The sequence below is a fragment of the Dreissena polymorpha genome, chromosome 11, assembly GCF_020536995.1.
Source record: "Dreissena polymorpha isolate Duluth1 chromosome 11, UMN_Dpol_1.0, whole genome shotgun sequence".
In the NCBI taxonomy this organism is placed as follows: domain Eukaryota; kingdom Metazoa; phylum Mollusca; class Bivalvia; order Myida; family Dreissenidae; genus Dreissena; species Dreissena polymorpha.
In genome coordinates this window covers 86,263,363-86,278,989 of record NC_068365.1, presented here as the reverse complement: position 1 = coordinate 86,278,989, position 15,627 = coordinate 86,263,363, and the positions used below count along the sequence as shown (strand labels likewise).

The window sequence follows — 15,627 nt, the reverse complement described above, 5'->3', positions numbered from 1 at the left end:
TAAGAAAGGTCTTAAATTTAATTTGATTTTGTAATAGACTACAAATGGTCATAGAGTATATCTGAGTGAGAGAAGGTTAAAAGCCACTTTCCCTGTATGGTTTCCAGCTGACAAAATTAGGTCAACCTTAATTTACAGTCATCCCTCAGTTCACGTCCTTAATAGTCAACTCTATCTATACATAATTTTCTTTTATCAAATAAATGGGATTATCTGGCTTTAAAAAAAAAAATTTTTTTGGGACAATATGTGCTTGTAAACCCTTGTGCACAAAAATTGACTTGTTAAAGTTACTTACAGTATGAGACACACATATAATAGCAACACAGTCTATGTCACTTTCAGACTAGGCTTAACACATGTTACAAAATACGACTGATTTGGAAAAAGGGTTGCCTGATCGCGAAAGCATATTGCCAATAGCACAATTTTAGTACCCAAATTGATCAGGCTGATCAGATAGATGATATGATGTATTGTTTCAAAATGCTTGCAGATGTTTGTTCTGTTGCCAGTATGACATATTCCTATATTGTCAAAACTTATCTGTAATGGAGCTACAATGCAGGTTTTGCCAAAATTGATTTGCAATGAAATAGCACATGTCTAACTGTTGCATTACTCTAACATTCTAGCCAACAATTATTATGCCCCCCTTCGAAGAAGAGGGGGTATATTGCTTTGCTCATGTCGGTCTGTTGGACTGTCGGTCGGTCTGTCTGTCGGTCCGTCCACCAGGTGGTTGTCAGACGATAACTCAAGAACGCTTCGGCCCAGGATCATAAAACTTCATAGGTACATTGATCATGACTCGCAGATGACCCCTATTGATTTTGTGGTCACTAGGTCAAAGGTCAAGGTCACGGTGACCCGAAATAGTAAAATGGTTTTTGAATGATAACTCAAGAACACATACGCCTAGGATCATGAAACTTCATGGATAGATTGATCATGACTTGCAGATGACCCCTATTGATTTTCAGGTCACTAGGTCAAAGGTCAAGGTCACGATGACCCGAAATAGTAAAATGGTTTCCGGATGATAACTCAAGAACAATTAGGCCTAGGATCATGAAACTTCATTGGTACATTGATCATGACTCGTAGATGACCCCTATTGATTTTGAGGTCACTAGGTCAAAGGTGAAGGTCACGGTGACCCGAAATAGTAAAATGGTTTTCGGATGATATCTCAATAACGCATATGCCTAGGATCATGAAACTTCATCGGTAGATTGATCATGACTTGCAGATGACCCCTATTGATTTTGAGGTCACCAGGTCAAAGGTCAAGGTCATGATGACCCGAAATAGTAAAATGATTTTCGGATAATAACTCAAGAACGCTTTTGCCTAGGATCATGACACTTCATAGGTACATTGATTGTGACCCGCAGATGACCCCTATTGATTTTCAGGTCACCAGGTCAAAGGTCAAGGTCACAGTAACAAAAAACATATTCACACAATGGCTGTCACTACAACGGAGGGCCCATATGGGGGGGCATGCATGTTTTACAAACAGCCCTTGTTCATTACTATTTCAACAGTGTAAAGAGCTTTGTTCAAATAGGTTTTAATACCCAATTAAATTACCTTTGTTTTTTTACCTCAGCTGACATAATGTAAAAAATAACTAATAATTCAAATCTTCCCTTTCAGCCTGACGGCTCGGGAGCGCCGGGACCTGGAGTACAAGAAGACCGTTCTGAAACTGGCCAAGGAGCACAGGTCTGCAGGGGACGTCGAGAAGGTGAACAGGTCAGTGATAATTTTTGCCCAAAATAACAGCCTCTGATAGGCTTTTTCCCAATGGCAAAAGGTAACATTTATTATCCCCCGCCATCGGCGGATGGATATTGTTTCGGCGTTGTCCGTCCGTCCGGAGCCATATCTTGAAAGTGCTTTGGCAGATTTCATTGAAACTTGGTATGAGTACATGTATATATATGGATAAGAGGATGATGCATGCCAAATGGTATTGTACACCATCTGTTAATAACGGAGTTATTGCCCATTGTATCTTGAAAAAATGCTTTTTTGAGTGTCAAATATAACACTTTTGTGTCCAGAAGCATATTGGCGGATATCAATTCAAAGAATTTGCTTGTTGGTTTGCAGAAACTTTAACATTTGGCCTTAACTTTTGCAATAGTGAAGATAGCAACTTGATATTTTGCATGCATGTGTATCTCATGGAGCTGCACATATTGAATGGTGAAAGGTCAAGGTCATCCTTCAAGGTCAAAGGTAAAATATATGGGCCAAAAGCGCTCAAAAGGGGACATTGTGTTTCACAAACACATCACTTGTTTTTACATATATTTTTATTTGTGTTGCATACAATATGGTGGTTATTATTATCCCCCGCCATAGGCGGAGGGATATTGTTTTGGTGTTGTTTGCCGTCCGCCCGTCTTTCCGTCCTTCCGTCTTTCCGTCCGTCTGGCACTTTTTGTCCGGAGCCATATCTTGGAAGTGCTTTGGTGCATTTCATTGAAACTTGGTATGAGTATATATATGGATAAGAGGATAATCCATGCCAAATGGCATTGTACACCATATGTTAATAACGGAGTTATGGCCCTTTGTATCTTAAAAAAAATGCTTTTTTAGCGGAGTGTCAAATATAACACATATTGGCGGGGAATATCAATTCAACGAATTTGCTTGTTTACCCAAAATCTGACCTAAACTGCCAAAAAGGTGCTGAACTTTTCCAATAAACACAAGAATTTATTTATTTTGTTATGCACCCGGTAGGGTGGCATATAGCAGTTGAACTGTCCGTCAGTATGTGTGTATGTCAGGCTGTCCGTCCGTCCGAAAAAAGACTTTAACGTTGGCCATAACTTTTGCATTGTTGAAGATAGAAACTTGATATTTGGCATGCATGTGTATCTCATGAAGCTGCACATTTTGAGTGGTGGAAGTTGAAGGTCAAGGTCATCCTTCAAGGTCAAAGGTAAAAAAAATTATTAAAATTTCAAAGCGGCGTTCTCATGAAGCTGCACATTTTGAGTGGTGGAAGTTCAAGGTCAAGGTCATCCTTCAAGGTCAAAGGTAAATTTTTTTTATTATTTAATTTCAAAGCGGCACAATATGGGGCATTGTGTTTCTGACGAACACATCTCTTGTTTATTATACAGCAGTACAAAGTGCGTTATAATATACATTTAAAAATGCTGTTATATATGCATGTGAAATACATGTACTGTTATTTAAAATAATATTAACAAAGTTTCATTTCTCTAAATTTCATGGTTTATCGCACTATTTGTCCCAACCATAGGCACAGACAATATAAAGCAAACAAAATCACTTCAGGTACTTCATACCCAAGGAGGATGACAAACCTCAGGACAAGTACTTTGAGGAAGAGGGGGCCAAAGGTACACAGTGATGGAACTTGTTAACAGATTTCATTTAACCCTTTACCACATAGAAACGTATTTTCACGCATTTGTAGTCCCATAGAAAGGTAAATTTAATGAAAGACCTCTCTTACTTAATTCATGTTTAAAAGGCTTCATTTCCAACCCTTAAAAACTGATGAGCAGCAAACAGCATAAAACCTGAAGGTTTGCTTGCTCACAGGATTGTCTGGTTTTATGCTGTTTGCACATAGCCATTTTCACTTTGCTTCTGAGTGGGAAAGGGTTTATGTACCACTACTATAATACTTATATATTTGAATGCATTTGTCATTTAATCTACTTATTAAGAAAACGATGGTATTAAAACTAATTACAATAAATTTAGGTATCAAGTTTTTTTTTGTCAGAAAACATATTTTTGGGCCATTTGCTGGCTATTAACAAATTCAGAGAATTAAATCCTTGTTCTTTGAGAATACTTGGCTTAAAGGGGCCGTCAATCAGATTTCACAAAAAAGAAAAGTTCTAAATATGGTATTTTCTCAATTATTAGTTTAAATTGATTTAAATATCACAACTGGTATATTACATTACTTGAAAAAGTTGTTCAGTTTTCAGTATATTCGGTAAAACAATCTTACGGAGCAAGTGTACCAAGTAACTATTAGTCAACTACAAATAGCGCAAGTAGTTTGATCATCATCGTCACATGGTAAACCCAGGAATGCAAATTGTGCATGCTTAGTGAATTGTATATATTTTATATAGAAAATGATCAATCTACTTATGTTATTTATACACACATATATCATTATGTCACCTTTTTTCGCGAGTTACTATCAATTTCACCTCACAAAATTATATTACCGAATATACTGAAAATATTAACTTTTTTCAAGTAATGTAATATAGCAGTCGTGATATTTTAATCAATATAAACTAATAATTGTAAAAAAATATGGTATTTTAGAACTTTTCTTTTGTCGTAATTCTGGTTGACGGCCCCTTTTATGCATGTGCTTAAAGTGTGTCGTCCCAGATTAGCCTGTGCTGTCCGCACTTAAAACTTTATGCCAAGACTAGATTCTTTTAGAAGAGACTGCCTTAAAAGATTGCCTAAGCGGACTGCACAATCTGTCATAATGATAAAATAAAGTTGAAGAGTACTTGTATTTGATTATGTGTGTGTGTTTTTTAATCTATCCAATAACATATGAACAATTTATTACCTTGTCTGCGTCTTTGGGACTTTGCTTGAATGTTTCTAAAATTTGTGATAAGAAAAGTAATTAATTTGGCAAATTTTAAGGTGTAACATTTTCTGGAAATATTTTAAGTTGAATCATAGACATATAATTGCATCAAAAAATTTCAGGCCCTAATTCAGAGCAGCAGAAATGGGAAGAGCTGCATGTGGGAGCAGCATTGATGTCTTTTGGGGCAAAAGATTCCAAAGAGAAAGCCAAAGAGAAAAACAAAGTGAAGGAGTATGATGTGATAATGGATGAGGAGATAGAGTTTGTTCAAGCCCTACAGATGCCTGGGACCATAACAGACAAGGTGGAGTGTTTAGTAGATCTTTTTTATCATTGGGATTATTTGGTACTTTTAACCCATTACCACTAAGATACGTATTTTGACGCATTTGTATTCCCATAGAAAAGTGAATTTAATTAAACACTTTTTTACTATATTCAAGTTTTAAAGGCTTCATTTCCAACCCTGAGATACTGATGAGCATATATCGTCCCAATAAAATCTCGGATGAGTTCGAAACTGGGTCGTGCTGGGTCAAAAACTAGGTCACTAGGTCAAAAAAAAGGAAAAACTTGTAAACACTGTAAAAGTCACATTTCATGCCCAATCTTCATGTTATTTTGTCAAAATGTTTGTCTTAATGATATGTTGGATGAGTTCAAAAGTGGTTCCGGTCCGTTGAAAAACATGGTCGCCAGTGGGCGGGGCATTTTTCCTTATTTGGCTATAGAGAAACCTTGTAAACATTCTGGAAGTCACAATTTTGGCCCAATCATCATGAAAGTTGTTCAAAACATTGGTTTTATTGATTTCTCGGACGAGTTCGAAAATGGTCCAGATCGGTGAAAAAACATGGCTGCCAGTGGGCGGGGCATTTTTCTCTATATGTATATAGTGAAAACATGTCAACACTATTGAAGTCACATTTTTGGCCCAATTTTCATGAAATTTTGTCAGAACTTTTGTTTCCTAGATACGTGAGTTAAGTTTGAAAATGGTTCTGGTCCGTTGAAAAACATGGTTGCCAGGGGGACGGCGCAGTTTTCCTTATATTTATATAGTAAAAAGGCTTGTAAACAGTCATGAATTAAGGTCATGTAACATGCGAGACAACTTTTCTAAATATTGCATTTAAGTTTACAGTAGTAATTCCCCTTTGATTATTAATGTTTTCATAATAATACAGTGTAGATTTGTGTATCATTTATGTAATTGTTATTCCAGGTTGGATGTTTTTTTTAGCTCACCTGATTGCTCAGGGGAGCTTTTGTGACCGGTGTTTGTCCATCCGTTTGTCGTCCATCCACATTTGTTCGTAAACACTCTAGAGGCCACATTTATTGTCTGATCTTCATGAAACTTGGTCAGAAGATTTGTCCCAATGATATCTCAATCGAGTTCGAAACTGGGTCATGCTGGGTCAAAAACTAGGTCACTAGGTCAAAAAAAAAGAAAAAGCTTGTAAACACTGTAGAAGTCACATTTAATGCCCAATCTTCATGTTACTTTGTCTAAATGTCTTAATGATATGTTGGTTGAGTTCAAAAGTGGTTCCAGTCCGTTGAAAAACATGGCAGCCAGTGGGCGGGGCAGTTTTCCTATCATGGCTATAGAGAAACCTTGTAAACACTTTAGAAGTCACAATTTTGGCCCAATCATCATGAAAGTTAATCAAAACATTGGTTTTATTGATATTTCGGATGAGTTCGAAAATGGTCCAGATCGGTGAAAAAACATGGCTGCCAGTGAACCGGTCATTTTTCTCTATATGTATATAGTGAAAACATGTGATGACTCTAGAAGTCACATTTTTTACTCAATTTTCATGAAATTTGGTCAGAACATTTGTCTTCTTGATACAAGAGTTGAGTTGGAAAATGGTTCCAGTCAGTTGAATAACTTGTCTGCCGGGGGAGGGGGGAAGTTTTCTTATATTTATATAGTAAAAAAAAGCTTGTGAACACTCTAGAAGTCACATTTTTTGCCCAATCATCATGAAACTTGGTGAAAAGATTAGTTTGATATATATCTCACAAGAGTTTGCAAATGATCCCGATGGGTCAATAAACATGGCTGCCATGGGGGTGGGGCAGTTTTCCTTATGTGACTATATAGAGAGAAACCTTGTGATCAAACACTATGGAAGTCACATATTTTGCCTAATCATCGTGAAACTTAGTCAATACATTGGTTTTATTGATTTCTTGGACAAGTTGGAAAATGGCTCAGATCGGTGAAACACACTTTTTAGCTCACCTGATTGCTCAGGTGAGGTTTTAGGATTGGTCTTTGTCCGCTGTCCGTCCGTCCACATTTGGTTTGTAAACACTCTAGCATTCACATTTCTCAAGCATTCTTTATCAAAGTTGCTGAAAGATCTCAGTCAAGTTTGATGATAGGTCACCATTTCAAATCTTACAAAAACCAAAAACACTCCCTACATGTACGCCAGAGTTTTTGTTCAATAATGATGAAACTTGACCAGGATGTTTGTCTGGTCAATATCTAGGTCAAGTTTGACATTAGGTAAAGATTGAATGAACCGACTCCTCTCAGGTGAGCGAACTAGGGCCATCTTGGCCCTCTTGTTTGCTGGTTGCAAACGCCATTTTCACTTTGATTCTTTTGGGGGAAAGAGTAAATTGTGCAAGCCCTACAGATGCCTGGGACTATAACAGACAAGGTGCCTTGCTCTGGGAAAACCAGGCTTAATGCAGGTACTTTATGCATTGTAAAGTATTGTGCAATGGCTAATCTGGGTCGATACTGTCAGCCTAGTCTTAGTTTCAGTTTAGAAGACACCTCCTGAAAACAAAACATTCCACTTAAGGGGCAACACTTTATGCATTTTTGAATGCTTCTCTAGGCTAAGGAGGAGGTGGAGTTGTCTGAGAAACAGAAGAAGAAGTTGTCTATCAAGGAGACGCAGCGCTCCCTGCCCATCTACCCCTTCAAAGGGGGCCTACTGGAGGCCATAGAACAGTTTCAGGTGTTGATCATAGAAGGCGAGACGGGATCCGGGAAAACAACTCAGATACCACAGTACCTTTATAAGGCAGTAAGTGTTAGGGAGGTGTTACCAAAAGGGAAATTAATCTTGTTCAATCTAAGTTGTTTAAAACAATTTGTGAAATGTTTGGATTATTTTTATTTAAAACAATGTGTTTCAACATGAAACAGGTATTCTTGAAATTTCTTTTCCATTAGTTTGTCATTAAATGCTTTATATTGATAAATGTAAACATTGGATCTAAAAAGCTCCAGTAAAAAACAATAATAAAATTAAATAAAGATAAAAAAGTAACTCAACTGGGCTCTAGCCACTGACCCCTGGAATAAAAGTCTAACGCTTAGATCACTCGGCCATCTGTGCTCATACAACAAGTGATGTATTTATGCTTTATATAAGCAATGCATAAAATTTAACTACAACAACAGAACTCTCCAAATTATTCAATTGTTTCGTGTTGCAATACTTTATAATTTTCAGGTATTTAAATCGTCAAAAGATGCATATAATGGATATTTTAGAGCATGTTAAATGTTCAGTATTACTGTTTCCTCACAAATATCATAACAACAACGAAAATTGTCGAATCTGAAACAATTTTTTTCATTTTGTCAATTAACCAAAACGTGAAAAGGTTCCTTTAACAAGAGCAATGTTTTTTGGCAGGGTTTCTGCAAGGACGGTATGAAGGTTGGCTGTACCCAGCCCAGACGTGTGGCCGCCATGTCAGTAGCAGCCAGAGTGGCCGAAGAGATGGGGTTCAAACTGGGAAATGAGGTGAACAGCCCAACATCAGTCTCTTAGTTTGCTAACTAGAAGATTGCCTGGGGCACTTTTGAATTATGGCCCTAACATGATAAAATATTGGCCAAATAAAACTTGCTCAAATAGTTTTAATTGTGTGACTGGCATTAGCCTAATTGTTACCTGACCAAAATCAGTCTTTAATTGGTTATTTTGAAAGCTTACATTCGGTTTATTTTTGTTTCATTAAATTAGCAATAAAATTGAATATGTCTATTTTGGCAATTGATGACTGACAAAACCTGACTGATTTGTTTTTCAAACAAACACTTAACAAAACAAGCATTTCATTAATTAAGTTATTATTAATGCTCTTGATATGGAGGTATATAGGCAAACTGTACGTCAGTTGGTCCATTGGTTTGGCATTCTGTTTCTGGAGTCTTTTCCTAAGCGCTTTGAGATATTTACCTGAGTTTTGGTGTGTGAGTCTACCTGCATGACTTAAGATCAAGTTCAAGTTTTGTGTCAGTCTATTGATTTTTGGCGAAGTTACAGGCTTAGGACTTAACAATTTTCTCTAAATTAACATTTTTCAGGCTTTTTAACCAGGTTTTCTGAAGGAAAAAACTGGTTATTAGATTGGCGAATGTCGGCGGGCGGGCTGGTGGGCGGGCGGGCAGGCTGGCGGGCGGAACAAGCTTGTCCGGGCCTTAACTTTGTTGTTCATTGTGAGATTTTAAAATCTTTTGTCACATTTGTTCACCATCATTAGATGATGTGTCGCTCGAAAGAATTACGTCGATATCTCCAAGGTCAAGGTCACACTTTGAGTTCAAAGGTAAAAAATGGCCATAAATGAGTTTGTCCGGGCCATAACTATGTCATTCATTGTGAGATTTTAAAATCATTTGGCACATTTGTTCACCATCATGGGACGGTGTGTCGCACGTAAGAATCACATCAATATCTCCAATGTCAAGGTCGCCACGACTAAAAATAGATTTATTTTGAAACAAACTTACAAAGGGGATTAATTTTGTTTGTTCATTTCAGAAGTTCAGTTTGAGTTGTCTCCCTTTATCAATTTTTTTATGTCCCCCACTATAGTAGTGGGGGACATATTGTTTTTGCCCTGTCTGTTGGTTGGTTGGTTGGTTTGCGCCAACTTTAACATTTTGCAATAACTTTTGCTGTATTGAATATAGCAACTTGATATTTGGCATGCATGTGTATCTCATGGAGCTGCACATTTTGAGTAGTGAAAGGTCAAGGTCATCCTTCAAGGTCAGAGGTCAAATATATGTGGCTAAAAGCGCTCATTTTATGAATACTTTTGCAATATTGAAGATAGCAACTTGATATTTGGCATGCATGTGTATCTCATGGAGCTGCACATTTTGAGTGGTGAAAGGTCAAGGTCATCCTTCAAGGTCAGAGGTCAAATATATGTGGCCCAAATCGCTTATTTTATGAATACTTTTAAAATATTGAAGATAGCAACTTGATATTTGGCATGCATGTGTATCTCATGGAGCTGCACATTTTGAGTGGTAAAAGGTCAAGGTCATTCTTCAAGGTCAAATATATGGGTCAAAATTGCTCATGTAATGTCACTTCTGCAATATTGAAGCTAGCAATTTTATATTTGAAATGCATATGTATCTCATGGAGCTGCACATTTTGAGTGGTGAAGGGTCAAGGTCAAGGTCATCCTTCAAGGTCAAACGTCATATAGGGGGACATTGTGTTTCACAAACGCATCTTGTTTCACAATGAAAACCTGGTTTGTGACAATTTTGTCCCTTGTTAAAATAATGAATTCACATGTTGATTGTCCACCTAACTTTCATTTGTGTCCAATTTTATTTAGCGGGTATATTTGTGTACTCTTAGTTTAAACCTATTTATTTTAGCTCGATTGCATAGAAAGCCTTAGGCTTATATAAACGCTCTCGAGTCCGTTTCCTGGGCCTAGAACCAGTACTTGGTGTCTTTGGGGGAGATCTTAAGAACGCTCCCAAGGTGGGGATCGAACCCGTGACCTCCCGGTCACTAGGCGGACACCATATCCATTACACCACGGCGACCTATTAAAATTGTGTACTCTTGACACATGTCTTGTCACTATGTGGTGTCCTGTATATGCATTTTGAATTCTGTATCACTGAAATGTTTTTAATATTTTTAATATTTTAAAAAGTGTATTTTTAAAATAATTTGACAAATACACGCAGTATTTTTATTGGATATGTCTGCAAAGGCACTTAATTTGAAAAAAAAGCAGTTAGTGAAGTGTCATCCCTAATAAACCTTAGTGGACTGCTCAGGCTAATCTGAGACGACACTTTACGCACATGCATTAAGCCCAGTTTTCAAAGAGCAAGGCATATATCACGGTTAATGTTTAATTTTTCCACACATAACAGGTTGGGTACAGTATACGGTTTGAGGACTGCACGTCTGAGAGAACGGTAATCAAGTACATGACAGATGGCATGCTGCTCCGAGAGTTTCTCACTGAACCAGACTTGAAAACATACAGGTGTGTACCTTTGTAACCTTTAAAACTATTAATTGTAGCTTGATTGCATTGAAAGCCTAAGGCTTATTGAAACTCTGTCAAGTCTGTTTCCTGGGTAGAACCAATACTTGGTTTCTTAGGGGGAGATCTAAACATCAACAATGGGGAACAAACTAACCTTCGTGTCGCCAGGCGGACACTGTATCCACTTTACCATAGCGACCTCATAATTGAACTTGTTTGTACTCCACAAGTTCAGTGTCATGCATGTGCTGAAAATATACGTATGTCTGTGATAACTTCCAAAACTGAATTTTTTAATTACCCCCTCCCTCCCCCTTCTCCTGATACAATGTAAAGGGTGATATATACGGATTCACAATACAAAGTACAGGGGGATATACTGGAATAACAATACAAAGTACAGGGGGGTATACTGGGATCACAATACAAAGTAAAGGGGGATATACTGGAATCACAATACAAATTACAGGGGGTATACTGGGATCACAATACAAAGTACAGGGGCATATACTGGGATCACAATACAATGTATTGGGGGATATATTCTGGAATTACAATACAAAATACAGGGGATATACTGAGATCTCAATACATTGGAAAGGGGGATATACTGGGATCACAATACACAGTAAAGGGGGATATCATGGGATCACAATACAAAGTAAAGGGGAATATACTTGAATCCCAATACAAAGTAATGGGGGATATATTGGGATCACAATATAAAGTAAAGGGGGTTGATATACTGGAATCACAAAACAGAGTAAAGGGGGATATACTGGGATCACAATACAAAGTAAAAGTGTATATACTGGAATCACAAAACAGAGTAAAGGGGGATATACTTGGATCACATAACAAAGTAAAGGGGTATATACTGGAATCAAAAAACAGAGTAAAGGGGGATATACTGGAATCACAAAACAAAGAAGAGGGAGGTAAACTGGAATCACAATGTACGTTTATCCGTCTGTTTTGTCTTCCAGTTGATGCAAACTTTTCTTCTGGAACTGTCCCACACTTTTCAACATACAACATTTCACTTGTAGGCCTTGCTTCTTATGATATGAAGCTGTGCGTGTACTTTTTGTTATTATCCTACGCTAACAATTGAAAAAGTTATGCCCCTTTTTCAACCTAGACATTTTATAGCATCATGCTACTTATATGCCATGTGTAGTCAGTCATAGGGGTATTCTCTGCATCACTTTTATGACATATTCATGAGAATCCCGCAATAAATGTATTTTAACAGTTTTTCAAGGCTGGTGTATCTGCATGAAGAGTGTTTTAATTTCAGTTAAATAAAGTGAACTGTACTAAAACAAAGCGGTTTCAATTATATTATTGTTTTCATTGTCCTATGGCTTTGATTGTATTGGTAAATGCGGGGCCCTTATTAAACAACCAATTGTTAGACTGAAGTCTCAAAAAAAATGCTTACAGAACCAACATATTTTTCCATGTATAACTCTACATGTCAGTGTTTTTTCCACTATTTTGAGAATGGGGTCAGGTCCCTTAGCAGTTGGAAAAATAGCATCTCTTTGACTAAAATTGGGAAATAATTGTTGTTGATTATTTGCTTAATACTTTAAAAGTTAGAATAAAGTTATTTCATTATTATAGTTACTTAAGTTCAACTTATAGAACTGGAATTGACGTTGATTAAATGTTTAAACATATTAAAAAAATATTTTATTTTTTGAAATTTTCAATTGGGAATTTTTAGTTCCCATTTGAGAAAAAATTTACTTTTTTCATTTGAAATGGGTCCCTCTAACAGACCCACATTTTAACAAAAGAAACACAACTGCATTTATTCATAAGTTTCAGACAAATGTTTCAATAGTTTGAATACATGCCCAGGCCTAGTGTAAATGTATAAATCTGTGATTGCTTTCAGTGTCCTGATCATTGATGAGGCCCATGAGCGCACACTGCACACAGACGTATTGTTCGGTCTTGTGAAAGACATTGCACGGTTCCGGCCGGATCTGAAGCTGCTTATCTCCAGTGCCACTCTTGATGCTGAGAAATTCTCGCAGGTTTTTGTTTTGTAATGGCGTTTAATCTTTTCATTCTGATTTGGGTTATTTTGAGAATTTGTAATTAGTAAGTGATAACACAGGTATCTGTTTAGATAGAGATTAAAATTAACTGTGTTTAAGTCTAAAGTTGAACTAATGGCTTGGTCTTTGTAATTTTATTAGCACGGCTGTTTTCGGAGAAAACCTGAGGTATTGTCATAGCCAGCTCGTCGTCCGGGGTCTGCCGTCCGCCGTCTGCCGTGATAAAACCTTAACATTGGCTCTAAAATCAAAGTGCTTCCACCTACAACTTTGAAACTTCATATGTAGATGCACCTTGATGACTTCTACACGCCACACCCATTTTTGGGTCACTAGGTCAAAGGTCAAGGTCACTGTGACCTCTAAAAGAAAAGAAAAAAAAAATCTGACAAGCTTTCATTTAATCAAAACTGCATCCACAGCCAAGTGTTGGCACTCGTTATGCGGTGCTCTTGTTTTAATATAAAAACATTTAAGATTTAATGTTTTAAAACAACAACAAAACACTGTTCAATTTAGCTGTTACTTAAATCTTATATGGCTTGAAAACAATAAATTCTGGTCTTCATCACATAATGAACACACAGCAAATATGGTACCTAGTGACAAACTACCTAAACAGCAAACTTTACATCTGCTCTGTTAAACTGACCCATGTGTAAAACCATAGCAACCAAATAAAAAGTGTGTTCTTGTTGTAAATTATGACTGATATAAATTTGTATAAATATTCATTATGATGCTCTCTTAATGAAGGAAAATAATTTGTATATATGTTCATAATTATGCACTCGTAATAAGGATAACAAAACAAATAATATCTATAAATTATATATTTTTCAGTTCTTTGATGATGCTCCAGTTTTCAGAATCCCTGGTAGGAGATTTCCAGTGGATATTTACTATACCAAGGTAAGCTGTAGAAGTCTAGGCATTGTAAAACATCAGCTGCAGTCACAACATCTGGTCTTCATTGACTGGTTTGATAACAGATATTCGTAACTTTCATAAACATACAGAAAGTTAAAATAAATATAGTGTAATGCTGGGAAAATGTTATGTTTGCTTGTACAAGAATGTTGTGCTCGTTATGAAACATGGTATCCTTCATTCTAAACCATGACTTCAACTGTTGCAGATGGAAAGAAAACAATTAAGAGATGATTGTTCATTACTCAGGCAAATTGATATTTTTAATTTCTTTATACAAAGTTAATTTCTGATTTAACAGATTATGTAAACTACTCATCTTCATTCTGTGTTCATAAAGTTCATAAAGACAAATGAATGACATTGGTACAAAAATATAAGGAGTAGTGAATATGCACCGTATTTGAGTATGACACATGATAAGCTATCCAACACCTGATGAGCTATACACATGTATTCCAGCCAACATTTTCAGTACTTGGATTATGTACGCAGTGCAAGCTAAAGCATGTTCATTTGTAAATCAAATTAATCACCAAGATTATTAAGATTAAGAGCTCATTATACCCCCACAAACGAAGTTTAGGGGGGTATATAGGAGTGAGCTTGTTTGTCTGTCGGTCTGTGTCCGCTCTCTAATACAAGTTGTTTTCATCCGATCTTCACCAAACTTGGTCAGATGTTGTATCTAGATGATGTCTAGGTCTCAAGTTCGAAGATGGGCCATACGGGGTGAAAAACTAGGCCATGGGGGTCACTTAGTGCGTTTTAAACATTGAGCATGGTGTCCACTGTTTTTTTTGAAGACAACATGCAAAATATTCTGTGTCAATGTGGCGTGTGGGGGTATTCGCCACGTCTGTGACAAAGCTCTAGTTTATACTTAAGTTATTTTAATGTCATTGACACTTATGATGTTTAAACCTGTGAACACTATCAGATGTGCTCTGATAGACAGAAGGCAGGTTAAAATAAGAGAACTTTTTTTTTCTATAATACCACAGATTTCTATTGTTAAATTATTTTTTAATGTGCATTCAGTTACAATTTGAAAAAAAAAAGGATTTTTTTCTTGCTTTCAAATAGAAAGAGAACCGACACATTAGCATTAGCTTAAACAAGAGAACCGACACATTAGCATTAGCTTAAACAAGAGAACCGACACATTAGCATTAGCTTAAACAAGCCCAGTAGTCTTCACACAAGTTTTGTACATAATGCAATGGGATATATTCAAAATAGATACAAAAAAGATGCACGTTAATTAATTTTTGTCAATGTACCGTAATTAAGTTTTAGACACTCATAAATATTATTTTTTTCGTATCCGCCAATTTAGGTAAATAATATTTAAAAATTACAGGTGTCTGAAAATTAGGTAGAAAGACATAGGTGTTTGAAAATTTAGAGACACTCACAATGTTTGATTGATGATCGGATACAGGTATGCAATGTGTAGAGCTGTATTTGTTTCACCTGATAAGAGCTACAGGACAGAATTCTGGTAAAATAGTGTAAAATAAAATGGCCTAAAATTTAGAGTAATTAGTCAGAAAATCATGTTAACTCTTACAGTGCTGGAACCGAATTTTGAAGGCCTTTGCAAACAGTTTGGATCATGATGAGACGCCACAGAACATGGCGTCTCATCTGGATCCAAACTGTTTGCTATTCTGATAGTATTCTTTG

At 36.6% G+C, this 15,627-nt stretch overlaps 1 protein-coding gene across 8 annotated transcripts in view; it reads left to right on the top strand.

Annotated features, from left to right (window-relative positions):
* Positions 1 to 15,627, top strand: part of LOC127851926 (pre-mRNA-splicing factor ATP-dependent RNA helicase DHX16-like) — a 53,415-nt gene that overhangs the window by 23,457 nt on the left and 14,331 nt on the right. For all 8 annotated transcript variants that reach the window (XR_008036052.1, XR_008036053.1, XR_008036054.1 and 5 more), the window contains exons 6-13: positions 1,663 to 1,761; positions 3,328 to 3,392; positions 4,753 to 4,937; positions 7,501 to 7,692; positions 8,311 to 8,421; positions 10,818 to 10,933; positions 12,843 to 12,984; positions 13,852 to 13,920. Coding sequence is in view for 4 of the 8 variants with exons in the window: in XM_052385919.1 (XP_052241879.1) it covers positions 1,663 to 1,761; positions 3,328 to 3,392; positions 4,753 to 4,937; positions 7,501 to 7,692; positions 8,311 to 8,421; positions 10,818 to 10,933; positions 12,843 to 12,984; positions 13,852 to 13,920 (979 nt within the window). In the remaining 4 variants the exon portion in view is untranslated. The remainder of the gene's footprint in view (positions 1 to 1,662; positions 1,762 to 3,327; positions 3,393 to 4,752; positions 4,938 to 7,500; positions 7,693 to 8,310; positions 8,422 to 10,817; positions 10,934 to 12,842; positions 12,985 to 13,851; positions 13,921 to 15,627) is intronic.